A 14500-nucleotide genomic window follows, 5' to 3' on the forward strand; every position below is an offset into this window, starting at 1 on the left:
ATCATTTCCCTGACTATTTGGGAATGAGAGTTGGCATAGCAAACATCCAAAGTCATTATCCTGGTATGCCTTTATTCTGTCATTAGTGTGAAATGTTATGACCCTGATTTCCTACACAGAGGGAGGTGGGGTGGAGCAGCCTGTCCACTTATGGTGTGTGTGCAAAGGGTTGCCTGATTGCATCATCGCAAACCAAAGCCTCTGGCCGGGACTATAAATAGGATGACGTCACCCTGGCCCAACCCACTTACTAGTAGAATACCACGCCGTGTTCTACTATAAAACCGGACCGGGGTGATGCAACGCACCGGCCACAGCTGTAACTTCCCTGAGAGAGAGAAAGAAAGAGAGAAAGAAAGAGAGAAAGAAAGAAAGAGAAAGAAAGAAAGAGAAAGAAAGAGAGAGAAAGAGAGAAAGAGAGAGAAAGAAAGAGAGAGAGAAAGAGAGAGAGAACAAAAAAGAAGGAGCCTGAGTAGAGTTTCAGGTCACACAATTTGCTCAGTCATAAACAAGGTAAGTTACCGTTTAGTGTCCTTCTGTCAGCTTAAAGGCGCCTCGGCAAGATAGAAATGCGTTTGTTTTGAGTACCGACTCGTGTTGTGTTTAACTGAGAACTGAAAGAGTTCTCCCGCGTCTCGTTTTCAAAGACTTTCACAATGTCCTGACAAGATGTAAAGTCTTATCAAGTACGTTTAAACAGCCTGAGAATCACTCCTGAATTGTTTGGTGTGTTGTTAGATTTCTAACTCGGAGCTGTTAAACAGTAACACAGGCGCGCGCACGGAGGTTTACAGAAACATCAGTGCATTAGGACTAGCCCAACTTTTTTATTTTATTTTATTTTATTTTATTTATTTAAATCAGTTTGGTTCGCACTATCTGCTGTAAAGGTAATATTTAAATAGCGAAAACTGTTCACAGACACGTTCAGTATACATTATATATATATATATATATATATATATATATATATATATATATATATATATATACATAAGTAGATGTTAAGGCATACATGTTAATTACAGTGACACTAACAGCCTATAGGAAAAGAAAGTACTTTTGTTTATCACACTGAAGCTCTCTATACAGCTGAGAAAAAAAAGAGCTTTGGTATTATTTGTTTATTAATTCACGAACTTGTATAATTATTATATTGTGTTTTTATCAATTAAATTGACTTGATATCATTGTGTTGAATGAGTTCCTCAGTGCCTCGGTGTTGATGTTTCAGGTTTCAGAATGATGCTTCAGCATCCTGGTCTGGGTCTGGGTCCTTCGGAGATCAGTGCCTCGGCTCTGGTGCCGTGTCTGTCGCCACCCGGGTCGCTCACACTCGACGACTTCACTCATTTCAGCCCACTGGTTAAGGAGGAGCTGCGCTACGCCATCCAGAGTAAACGCCTGTCCAGCGGAATGAGTTCGGCCAATACAGACTGCTCCGGCTACAGTTCTGAGAAACCCCCCGAGCTGCTGCGAATGAAGAGAGAGGTAGACGATGTTTATGGTGTAAATTAAGATCCCAACTTATATGAACAATATGAAGAGTTTGTCATAAGAAACATTATGAGCGAACACATGATTGGTCATTAAGAAGTTCTTTATGACCATTTCAATCGTGTGTTAATGACATGTTCCTTACAGCTCACTATGGAAGAGGTCGATCGTAGGAAAAGACGACGGGAAAGGAACAAAATTGCTGCTGCGAAGTGCAGGAACAAGAAGAAGGAGAAGACGGACTGTTTACAAAAGGTAGAGCTAGAAAATATTGTATTGTGTGTGACAGGAAACGATTTGATGAAGCATTCTGTCAAGTCTCTCAAAAAGTGTTAAATTATTTTAAAAGGGCTTTACTTGAATCTATGCTTTACATAGATCCTTTAAGGATACACTCAGAAGTATAAATTGAAGAACATTTAATGATGCTTTTGATGTACATAGAAAGTCCTGAGAAAATGAAATGTTATCAAATCCTAGGAAAACGTTTTCATGAATTTGCACCTGACAATTCAACAAACTTATACTGTGGCTCATCTATACTTACTGTCATGAAGTTGTAAATTGTTACCAAGTCATTATCTTTTTTGCTGGCAGGAGTCTGAGAAGCTGGAGTCCTTGAATGCTGAGCTGAAGGCACAGATCGAGGAGCTGAAGAACCAGAAGCAGCAGCTGGTGTACATGCTCAACCTGCACCGGCCAACGTGCATCGTCCGAGCACATAATGGCCAAACTCCTGAAGATGAGAGGAACCTCTTCATCCAACAGATCAAAGAGACCACGCTGCAATGTATGAACTTCACCACAACCGGACCTGAGAACCCTGCCGTACTAACCACATGCGATCATCTTTGAAGCACAAGACTTTCTCTTCAGACAAGATTTTGCCAAGGAGCACTGAAGGACCCGCTTGAGATGTAGTATACTGTAATGGACTGAGGACATGAGTAAGCAATATGTATAAGCACTAACATCAAATGTGATTTGATGTTTTTTTTTGTATTTAAATGTTATTTAAAATGGCATACTGCTGGATGATGAACTTGTCTTGTGTATGCACCAAAGCATGATCTTGTGTTGAGCAGTGATGCCAACATGAGACCGTTTTATTAACTTAAACCACTAATGGTATCCCATATAACGAGCACTAAAAGTTCTGTGACGAAAGATGGACTTGAAATCACTGTGTGTTGGAGAATGTGATAGATAGCTCTGCTCCATGTATTGAACACTGAGACAGGCATTAAAAATGTGTAGTGAATGAAGTATCAAGTATGATGTATTTCCATAGTTATTTGTTGCTTTGGCTTTGTTTAGCGTTTCCGTAATCTGCCATCCAAAACTACTTAAAGCTGCTGCTATGCTAATATCTCAGGTCATGGAGGATGTAAGTGCAGAAATACAGTCAGAGAAAAGGAACAAGGAAATGGAATAAATTAAGTGGACTTTGTGTTATCAGTAGTGTTACAGCCTGCTGCTTGGGAGGATTAGAACAAATAGCAAGTTACGAAGAAGTAAAAGTGTATTCTTTTGAACTTCCATCATAAAGTTAGTTCCTCTTTCATCTCAAGAATGATTTGTTTTGTTTCGTTTTTTGATACAATGCTGTGAGCTGGATGGCCTGTGTGGGCCTAAAGGCTATGTTGAGTTTTTGTATTGTTCGAGTCATGTCTGTGTTTTGAAATCTTATACTGTATTTTTATATTGATGTAAACGTGTGGTTGAATCTAGATGCACAATCTTGTCACTTTAAAGGGTATAAAACTATGGTTATTGTCTCAGCACTCCTGTCATATTTCACATTCTGTAGTACATGAGACGTAGAGTAGGTCAGTGTTTTTACCACCATTTTCCTGCAGTTATTTACCTTATAATTGTAGTATTTATTCCTCAATTGTTTGAGTAATTTGTTTTAATTTGGACGAGAGATGCAGGCGTTGCCTGCTTTTCATATTTTTGTTTTTTAAATGTGGTTCATGCCCTTTTCAGTACAGCATATTTTCTATTGAAGTAAGCTATTGATACTTAAATACCAGTTGCTTTGTCAGCCTTGATTGACCCCTTCAAGCTTACGAGTGGTCTCATACGAACCACTGATTGTTGTTAAATCAGATTGAAATGTAAGTTTAAATATGCAATGATGACTAATGTGGGCTGTATTTAAGTTTTGTCACTTCATTAAAATACCCCTGCACTCAGATGTCTAGCTTTTCATACATATCTTTATTACCATTGTATGGATTGGTTCAGTTTGTTCACATTTTTCCTCAGTAATTACAAATAAAGCTATGAGTCACAGAGGGCTGTGTATGAATTCAGTGACGAGCGATGAGTCATGACGGTTAACAGGCGCTGAAAGTAATCATGGCAAGAGTATTAAATGGGCAGTAGTTCACTTGTATACAAGTTTAAACATGCAGGATTTCAGGACAGAGGTTAAGTAATTATTAAACTGTGCCAAACAATCATGCCATCTATGTGTTATCTGCAAAGTTAAGGGAAACTAGTCAGTCACACATCTAGCAGTGGAAGAAAACAAAACATACTGACTTGAGTAAAAGTTCTGCTACTGTAGTAATAATTCAATAAAGTAAAAAAAAAGAAGCCATCAAGAAAATTATTAGAAACATAAGAGTAAATAAGTTGTCCGATGAAAAACTAGTAAATATAATATGAATTAATTATACTAAAGAAAAGTACTGGTACAGTGAACTATGTACTCAAGTACTGAGAGTACAGATAGTTTGTTTCCACCCCTGATAATAACCAAGGTCATACTGCGTTGTATAGCAAGAAAATAAAAGAAAAGAACGAGAAAAAAAGTACCATTTCACTCCCATTAACCCACTGGAATTCCACAGAAACATAATAGTGAAACATTACTGCAGACTAGAGGCTCTCTGAATCACTGGGGATTACTATTCACAACACAATTTGGGTAATTTCCAGACTGGAAATGATAGCACAAGGTTTCACAAGTTGGCTTTCAGTTTGGGTTTGATGGTACACCAGTATGTATTAAAATAGGGAGAATGTATTTTTCTTATGTTTTATTGCAGTCTCCCTCTCATATCATATTAACATCTGAACTGTGCAAACCAAACTATAGGTCTGAGTCTTTTAGTAACACATTAATAGAGCTATGGGCTTTAGGTTTCGTTACATGTCACCTGATGAAACACTTGGCAGTCCTCGACAGCTAAATAATCAGACCAGTAATTAACATCTACTGTATAATAATCATCCATCCATCCATCCATCCATCCATCCATCCATCCATTTTCTGTACCACTTATCCTTCAGGGGACAGGCTGGGGAAACCCTGGATGGGGTGTCAACCCATCGCAAGGCATAATCACACACCCATATGGACTATGGACACTATTGACAATTTAGAGATGCCAATCAGCCTACAATGCATGTCTTTAGACTTGGGGAGGAAACCCCCCGATGTACAGGACAGGAATCAAACCCCCTACCCTGGAGGTGTGAGGCAATTTTTTAAATCTAATGATAGAGGGACATGGTGGCTTAGTGGTTAGCACATGCTAACCACTAAGCCACCATGTCCCCCCATCATTAGATTTAAAAAATAATAATTAATAGTCATTAATACTCTTTATTTGAAATTCAGGCAGTTAGACTCTTAGCAGGCATTTTTATTCACTGTTAAATTAACATTTACACTACATAAATTCACATCTTAACAATATCTTATATCAGCGATAATCAGCTTAGAAAGACTAAATTATTTACATTAGTGCCCAGGAAATGTTTAAAGGAATACTTGTGCAATATGGCAATGTAACTGTGTCAGTGGTTCCACATGTTGCACCATAACAACTGATGTAACATAATAGCGTAAAAAAAGAATTTTGTATGAGCAAAAATGTGAAACTCACAAACAATTCCCTGATATGCTGTGTGTCAGTTCATTGACCCAACTCCTACTGTGAACATCTACACAAAAATAAACCCACAAATCGGGGCCGTTTTGTCCAAAACGTCTGGCTGATAACTTTATATAGTATATTTGAACATCAGGCCAACTGGGGTGGGAAGCAGGAAGTAGACCTGACCAAAAATCTTGGAGTAGGAAAAATGAGGCAATCATTTTCTTGCCCCACACCTTAGCATTACAGAAAACCTGGAAGCCATTGGGATGGTCAGTGCTTGTTCCCATAGAGATACATGTCCACATGTCCTGTTTTCAGTAGTGCTTCCAAGTTGCTTTTTTGTTAGCATCAAGTCATGTTGCCAAGTTTGATGTCAATATGCAAAATCGTTGCTGAGAAATAATTAATATATAATTCATAAATAATTTCAATTAAGTTGATTTTATTTGTAAAGCACTCTTAACAATGGACAATGTCATAATGCAGCTTCACAGATATATATACATTCAGGATATACATAACATTTATAAATTTATCCCAAATGAGCAAGCCAGAGGAAACGGTGGCAAGGAAAAACTCCTTGAGACGATATAACCTCAATTCATTTCAGCGACTTCACCATCAAATTCATTTGCGCTTTATGGACAAGCCATCCTGCATATTAAAAGTCTAGCAAACATGTTTTGTTCAGGTTGGTATCACAATGCTGTTATAATGAAAAATTGGACATTTTGAGAAGAAAACAGAAAAAAAAGCTCAAAAAGGCAGACATCCTGTTTGGCAAATCATAAATTTGTTACTTAAAGAAAACTTGGACTCTTCCAGAATCATGAACTGATGTTGAAGGTCTCAAACCTTCAGAGGTGTTTTACTCATTTGTGAGTCATAGCACTTACAGTACTTACTGGAGTCCATTAGGACATAATCCTTTACTCACATACACAATTTGGTCTGAATAAATGTAGTAAATTTGATGGCAGTACGTCAAGCTGTTGCTTGCCTCACTTCCTGTTTTCAGTAGTCCTCCCAAGTTGCAAATGAACTTGAGGGTGGTTTGTTAACACAAGGACATGTTACTAAACATAGCTTTAGGTCAGTATGTAAAAGTGTTGTTAAGAAATGGCTTCACTTTCTGCGTAGTGACTTTACAGTCTAATTTGTCTGTGCGTTATGGACAAATCATGCTGAATATCAAAAAATGAGAAATATCTTTTTTCCCAGCATGGTCTGATGAAATGAAATGGTTCAAATAATAAAAAATCAATCACATTATGAATTATGGCAAAATGATAGAAATAAAATGACGAAATAAAGCCAAGCACTTTCATTTCCAAACCTCAGTCCCCTTTCTTTTCCAAACCCCGTTTATGTGTGTTCATGCACACAAGTGGCAATGTGTAGTCACAGTATGATATTTCTTGCACATGTTGCTGGTTTTTATATTTCTTGGGGCACAGAGCTGCAGTCAAAATTATACTCAGCAAAATTCCTTAATCTCAAAAACTCCCCCAAATGATTCTGGCACTGGGTAAAGGCACTGGGTAAATTTTTCTTTTATGTTTTCTGAGTTGTTGAGTAAAGAACAATTTCACCTTAGTGCACACAAAAACATTAGCTTTGCAATATCTGAAATATGCTTTTGTGTTATTGGTGTTGTGTATTTTGAGCTTCACAGGCAACCATAGTTTAGTCCTGTATTGTTGTATGTATAAAGACACAATGATTGGTTACCGTGGATGCTTCGAAATCCCCCTTTCCATCCCCTAGTCTTTACAACATACAGTAAATTACAATAGAATTGGTTCTGTACATCATATATACAGTACATTGTTCTCACTTACACTTTCCCTTTGCTTCACCTAGCCTATGTTTGTGGAAATTGTTTAGATTTAACGCTGATTATTTGCTTTGAAATAAGACCTCGGTTGCAGTTGACCCCCAAAAAATTTCTACCTGCAGACTTGCTTTTTCCTCCTACAACCTTGTTCTAAAACTAATCAAATTTGGTGTAAATAAAATGCAACCCTATTTATAATTTAAGGGTGTAGAAAATTTGAAGAAACTACTGAAAAAACAGTGATCATTATGTCAAAGTCATGAAGCGTTATGCCAGTCAGGTGAGTAGTTCATATAGAGGACAATAATAAATCAGTTCAATTTGACCAGAACATAATAGGAGGGTTAAAAAATAGTCTTCGGTCAGTCATGAAAAAAAAAGGATAAGCAGTCCTTCTTTAGAATCCAATATAAAAAAAAAATCTTTCACAGTCAGCAGCTTGAGGTTTTCCTAAATGTGTTGGAGTGTTTGTGTAATTATGGCAAAAATTACTGCTAAAATGACTACTAATAACAACGCCACTGCCTTCTTACAGCGTTAACTTGAAGTGTTTTAATCCTTTTGAATGTATTTCAAGACACCACCATTGCTTGGTGCTAAACTAGACTCTTTGAACTTGTGGTTGCACTGTGATGTTATACACAGTCTTGTTCGCACTGCAGTTTCTGTAACGTAATGAACATGCACAGACAGGGGAACATTCTAACACCTTCTCTGCAAAGGAAGAAGGCAAGCAAGTTACCCAAGTTTCACTCCCAGTTCAGACACACCAAAAACAACACAGAAGCAAGAATAAAACCACAATAAACACTGACACTGCTTTTTTCAAGATGGAGTATTTTATTCCTGGGCTGGAATGGAATTAGCTATGATGCGCCTGGGCAGGTCTGTAAACCCAATCTTTCAAAAACTGTATAAGGCCAGCTTTACATAATGAATCATATAGAATTTTTTTCATCATTTAGTGAGACAGGTAAGGAAATGTTTTGGATGAACCACCTTGAAATAGACAGGTTTGCTAATGATGCTATCAGCATTAGGTTAAACTAAAACACACTACAAAGTAAAAACAGGACGGTATAGGCGTTCTTGACCATTGTGTGTTTCTGATGTTATACCCTGAATTGAATTCTCAAGTAGGCAAAAGCTCAGGGCTGCTGTTGGCCAAATGGGTGCCCTAAGCATAATGGCCCTTTACAGATGCTTCAATCTGTTGCCGTCTGCGTCATACTCAAACCTACTAGATTTGGCCTTGGATCAAAAGATTTGGGACCTGGTAGTAAAGAATGACCAACTTGGACCAGAGCCTGTGCGTGCACAACTGAGGACAGAGCGAATCCGGGTACAGAGATTGAGACTGAGGAACATTGTCTCAGCAACTCAGCAATTTACTGAAGGGCAGTAGAAGCTGGGGTGAATGAGAAAGGAGTGTGATAACAAGTAGTCGGGGTCAGGATTTGAACTCAGGTCCTCTGCATGAGAGACAAGTGCACAGCTGATGCTTTCGAGGCCGGGGCTCAAATTTGGGTCAGTGGCATGAGAGCTGAGTTCAGCACAGGAGAGCCACGGGGAAGGCGAGGCGAGGCTGGGCGTAGCAGGAAGTGCTGAGAGTGAGAAGGCATGCAGCATGAGGAGTTAACCTGGAACAGGAGGAGAAACAGACAGTATAAGCAGAGGGTAACTCAACAAAGAAAACACTGGACCGAACAGGAACACAAACATGAGGAATGCTGGAAGAGTACCGCAGGAATGTTGAAGCTGGAATGATCTGGCAATGAGTGGCTCAAGAAAAGGGGTTTATATACACTGTTGACTGATGAGCTGATGAGAAGCAGGTGAGTCAATGATTCAATAGGACAGCCCACACACACTAACAGAAACATGAGGGAGAGAAAACACTGGAAACATGGTGAAGGGAAAAACAGGGAAACACAGGAAAATACACAAGCTTTTGGATGGATCATGAGCCTCCAGGCAACCTGCCAGGCTGGTCACGGTGGGCCCAGTGGAATTCTTGGATAAGAGAGGGGTCCAGGATAAAGGATTGTGGTACCTAGTTCTGCTCTTTTGGTCTGTAACCCTCCAAGTCCACCAGATATTGCAGGCCCTGTCCCCTTCATCAAACATCCAGCAGACTCCTGGCTCAGGAGGCTGACATGAACAGGTTTGAGACATGAAATGTGGGGTGGATGCACATGGACCTGGGGAGCTTGCTTAACTGTGGAAGGATTGGTTATGCTCTCGATTGTGAATAGGCCTAAGTACCTGGGTGAGAATTTCTTGGCTTCTGTCTTCATTGGGATGCCCTTGGCAGAAAACCTTCTGACCTGGCTGGTAGGTTGGTGCGGAAACCCAACGGCGGTCAGCCAAGCGACGATTGTGCTCGGTGGAGCGGAACAGGGCAAAACAGGTCTCTCTCCAAACCTTGTGGCAACAGCGGAGGTGGGCTTGCATGGAGGGGACCACAATGTCATTCTCCTAGATGGGGAATGCCAGTGGTGGTGCTGGTCAGGGAATTGTGGGCATACTCCACCCAGGGTAACTGGGAGCTGGACATGGAGGGGTTATCAGCCATGATACACCGCAGCGCAGCTTCCAACTCCTGGTGGCCCACTCTGCCTGGCCATTGGTCTGGGGCTGAAATCCGGAGGACAAACTGACAATGGCCCCAAGAGCATTACAGAATGCCCTCCAAGCTTGGGAAATGAACTGAGGTCCGTGATCAGACACAATGTCCCGTGGAATGCCTTGCAAGTAGAAGACATGGCTGTTGTGGAGGTCTGCAATTTCTCAGGTGGTAGGGAGCTTGGAAAGGGCCATGAAATGTACTGCCTTCGAGAACTGGTTTACTATGGTGTTACCTTGGGAAGGGGGTAGACCAGTGACAAAGTCCAAGGCAATGTGCAACCAAGGGCGACCGGGAATAGGCAGGGGTTGTAGTAAGCCAGCAAGTGGGCAGTATAGGGCCTTATATAGGCCTTATATAGGGCGCACACACAGAGCAGGAAACGACAACGAGCCTAGGGTGCGTCTGGAGCTGGGGTGACAGGCGAATCAGGAACATTGAATCCACTGGAGGACCTGGGGACAAGGACAAACAGGCAACCAGTAGGAATCTCTCCCCAAGGGTGACCTGCTATGATGCATAAAGTATCTGGGTGGAAGAATAACATCGTTTTACTGGATGAACAACAACCATCTAAATGAGAAGAAGGCTGAGTATTTATATTGTTACTCTTTATATTTTTGCTACTGATTGTAATTGATCACACTGAATTGATAAAGTGAAGTTTATTATTGCAATCATTTCTGAGAAATTGAATTTGAAGCTGATTTTGTTTAAGTGATTATTGGATTTGATTACTAAATTCCTGATTCTGTTGAATTACTGTTGTACTCTAGACAGCCGTGATAAACATGGGCAAGAGCTGAACCATATACATGCACATGCTTTTAACGCAATGTTGATTTTTGAGTGTTAGACTTAGGGAGGCAGGATCTTTTAATCCTTAGTAGTCAAGTGTGAAGGGAGATATTTGGACTGTTCTCCACAAGAGAGCTGTTTCAGGATTTGGTAATTGATAAACAGAAGGAGTGATCAGGAGTTGGTCACTGGTTAGTTTAACATGAAGGGACTGAATCATGAGGCTGCTGTCTTGAGGTAGGTGGGACTTGGAACGTCTCAAAGGGAGGAATATATAGTATATTTTAAAAAGCAAATGGAATATATTAAAGAAATCATTGAATAAATCAGTATGTTAAGATTAAGAAATCAAAAGGTTAACTAATTAAAAAGTAAGATCCAACCATGAGTTACCAATGATAAGAAAGAAATCAGTATATTAATGAAAGAAACAAAAATCAAAGTAGGTCAAGTTGGTGTGATCATTTTAGTGAGATCACTGAACACATACTCCTCAGTTACAAATGTGTCTTTTCTTCTAGGCCTGCTCTGCCATTTCTCAGAGAAACACTCTGTATCTGCTTAGAGACGGTGAGTCGGTACACTGCATGTTTAAGTCTGTATCTTTTTACGAACTTGATGTTAGTGATTTTTTATGATGTATTGTTGAAATGCACAATGCAAGACATTAAAATAAAAAGTTCGCTGAACTTGCACCACAGTTATAGATAACATGTGGAGAAAGAAACATCTTGGCGAACCGTTAGAAATAGACCATTGTTTTAGTATTGCATAAAAGCATGAACATTGATTGTACTCAGCAGATGATCTGCAGACATGTCAGCTTTTGTGATTCTTCCATAAAATTCTAGTTTTTGGCATTTTAAACCCCTGGACTCTGAGAGATTTTTATTTAGACTAAGGTGATTTTCGATGACATGTACTTCAAGATTGAAAGTAAAAACCCTGAAGTCATGTTGTCATATCAGTGGTATTTATCCACATAGTATCTCCAAATCCAAAATGGTTGCCTGCTCACTATACATGTATATGACATATATATGTATAGTGTATAATAAGTGTATAACATGACATAATGGTGTTGTACTCCCTACATAGTGCACTATTTTGAGATTCAACCACAGAAATGTGTTCTATTTTAAAGCTGAGTGGCAAAGGTTGTATTCAGCTTTCTATATAGTTTCACTAAGACAAAAGTATTGGCACACAGATGTGTTTTGGTCGGCCAGTGCAATAAAAACAAACTGAGGTCAGAGGTTTGGTGATCACATGCAAAAAGTTGATAAATTTCTGTTCACTTTAAAGTTTTCTTTAAATGTTTTAAATATTTCATGTAGACTGCGTCAAATGTTTGACACACTAACCAATTGTAAAAACAACAAAAAGCATGTAATATTTTACAAAAACATAAAGTGAACCATGTAAAAAGAGCATTTCTGATCGACATTAGACACCAGTCATATTTAAAATTCAGATTTGATCACTGCTAAGCCAGCGTTTAAGTTTCGAGCCATTACGACTGGCTGACTTTGAGAGCAGCTGATTTATAGATTTATTTGTGCTTCCTGAGTAAATAGGACCGTTACAGGAAAGAGAAGTTCCCTCAGCAGAACATGAACAACTCCATCAACTATTTTTTCAATGAATGGAGAAAATAAACAGTAATGAAAACCCTGTATGAATCTCTTTCCCATGACACAGCCCTTTCCGAAATATATACATTACACTAATGATTGATAAACACAAGGGCATCCACAAAGGACTGAAAAATCCTCAGCACATGTTTCCAAAGTACCAGCTCATACACAGCATTGTAGAGTTGATGCTCCACATAATCTAACATTAATAATAAACAGATTATTGTTTGGAAAGTCTAAACTTTTATAATAGCTGATTTGGTGACACTTTTGTTAAATTGTCAATGTTTTATAACTATCATGGTGCTTCTGCGAAGTTTATTAGCATGGGAAAGTGTTCCAGACAGTGGTGTTTATGCTTTCTGGTTTCTCTGTAAAATGACAAATTGTGAGGGAATGATTGTTTATAGCTGATATAAATGCACAAGTGGGCACTTCTTACTTTTTCTTTTTTTGTCCTTGAAAGGAAATGATTGCACATTATCATTAATTTTTTGTTGTCTTATGTCATATTATATAATTATAGCCTCTCTCAAACCTGTGAGAATATTTGTATTTAGAGAAATTATTTTTGTTGTCACAGGATCCTCAATAACCAACCCCAACCATACTTCTAAAGGAATGTAAAGATGGGAACCCCATCTTTTGAACAGTGGTGGTGTTTCCATTAGTATGGATGGAGAGGACATGGTTGAAGATGATGGGAGTATTGGCATCTCCCAGGCCATTAGCCTTCTCTTTTCATTGTATCACGTATACAATGTTGAATACCCAAGATGCCTAAGAAAAAACCCTATCATTTTTGGAGGCCTTTGTCTTTGAAAAGGACATGTCCCTAATGCTGCACAAAAGGTTTTTAATTCTCTGTAGTTGCGTAAAACTGTTGATCATGTCCTGCTGTTTGTGTCAGCTTTCTAGTTGAAATTTTAAACCTATTCATCACAAAAACAGAATTTTAAGAGTTTCTGTAATGGTTCCATAATAAATAGAATCCAAAAGACAATTAACGTTGCAGTAACATTTAAGCAGTTTCTTTTAATTCTGTGACCCAAATTTTGTGATGATTTAACAAAAAAGTTTTTAATTAAAATAAAAATGGCCAACTTCCTGTTTGACAAATTACAAATTCTATACATGAAGAACTCTCGGGCAGCCTCCAAGGAATCAAGCTAAAGAAGAATCATGTTGAGCAGTTTAAAAGTAGTTTTACACATTTCTAGATTATAGCACCCCCTAGAGGTGAACTCAGATTAACTTTCTCAGACTACTTTAGGTGGACCTTCACTCATGTACTAACTTGAACTTGTCATATTGTTGATATGCCCTCACTTCCTGTTTTTATTATTCAAATTTGGTTTTTAGCTCAGTTTTTGGTTCCCATTTTTATTAAAACGGTAGTTAAATGGGGAAGGGGCATGGTCGATCACGAGAACAAAGGACTGATTACATCGTGACACATACAACCAATCAGAACACCAGAAAGTACTCGAATCTCCATACTCTCAGCATGCACCTCTGCAGCCTGAGGCAGAAAATGAAAAGGTTTAGAATATTGACGTTTTAATGGTTAATTTGGGTGAATTAATACATCTCTATACTCCATGTAGTGTGTGTGCATTCAGATCAGTTCTGTGAGTCTCCTGAAGGAACTTGGTTTGTTTTCACACTAACCACGGACTAGAAACTTTGTGAAGAACCTCAGTACTTATAGCAACCCTTCAGGTGGTTTCTCTGTGCTTGCTATGGCAGCACATATATTAAAACTGGAACAATACAGAGAAGATTAGCATGGCCCCTGTGCAAGGATGACACGCAAAATCATGAAACATTACCATATTTTTCACAGTTTAAGAACCATAACAAACCAACCTTAACCCAAACTCCAACCCTAACATACTAGGGGCCAAGCACCTTCTGGCTCCACTCCTTAGTGACAGTGGAAGACCAGAAGCCACTGGGACCATCAGTACTTGTTCCCAAAGATATACATTATAGTTTATGGCATTAACACATGACATTTCTGTTATATTGCATCACATCCTGTCTTCAGTAGCTGTTCTAAGTTGCAAACGAATGCTAAGTTTGTTTGGTAACATCAGGTCATGTTGCTCAATATGTGTGTCAATTATGGTGTTATAACATAAAAGTGTTGGCGAGATGCCTTCTCTTCCTGTTTGGGGAATTATCCTTCAAATTTTTATCGTGTGTT

At 38.9% G+C, this 14500-nt stretch overlaps 1 protein-coding gene and 1 non-coding gene across 2 annotated transcripts; both read left to right on the plus strand.

The window, feature by feature from the left end:
- Positions 1–284: 284 nt before the first annotated feature.
- atf3 (activating transcription factor 3) lies at positions 285–3697 on the plus strand. The gene is made up of 4 exons (XM_017493978.3): positions 285–513; positions 1235–1491; positions 1645–1752; positions 2095–3697. The coding sequence occupies exons 2-4, from the start codon at positions 1243–1245 to the stop codon at positions 2350–2352; spliced, it is 615 nt and encodes a 204-aa protein (XP_017349467.1). The 5' UTR covers positions 285–513; positions 1235–1242; the 3' UTR covers positions 2353–3697.
- A 10327-nt stretch (positions 3698–14024) lies between these two features.
- On the plus strand, positions 14025–14131 carry LOC124626537 (U6 spliceosomal RNA). The gene has a single exon (XR_006981402.1). It is a non-coding gene; the product is annotated as a U6 spliceosomal RNA (small nuclear RNA).
- The last annotated feature ends 369 nt before the right edge of the window (positions 14132–14500 follow it).

Source organism: Ictalurus punctatus, chromosome 2 (genome assembly GCF_001660625.3).
Source record: "Ictalurus punctatus breed USDA103 chromosome 2, Coco_2.0, whole genome shotgun sequence".
NCBI classification, from domain to species: domain Eukaryota; kingdom Metazoa; phylum Chordata; class Actinopteri; order Siluriformes; family Ictaluridae; genus Ictalurus; species Ictalurus punctatus.

Bases quoted from the DNA above. Each gene is read 5' to 3' on its own strand.
- atf3 (XM_017493978.3), top strand. From the start codon at position 1,243: ATGATGCTTCAGCATCCTGGTCTGGGTCTGGGTCCTTCGGAGATCAGT. The intron at 1,492-1,644 runs GTAGACGATGTT...TGTTCCTTACAG, and splicing joins TGCTGCGAATGAAGAGAGAG to CTCACTATGGAAGAGGTCGA. The intron at 1,753-2,094 runs GTAGAGCTAGAA...TTTTGCTGGCAG, and splicing joins AGACGGACTGTTTACAAAAG to GAGTCTGAGAAGCTGGAGTC.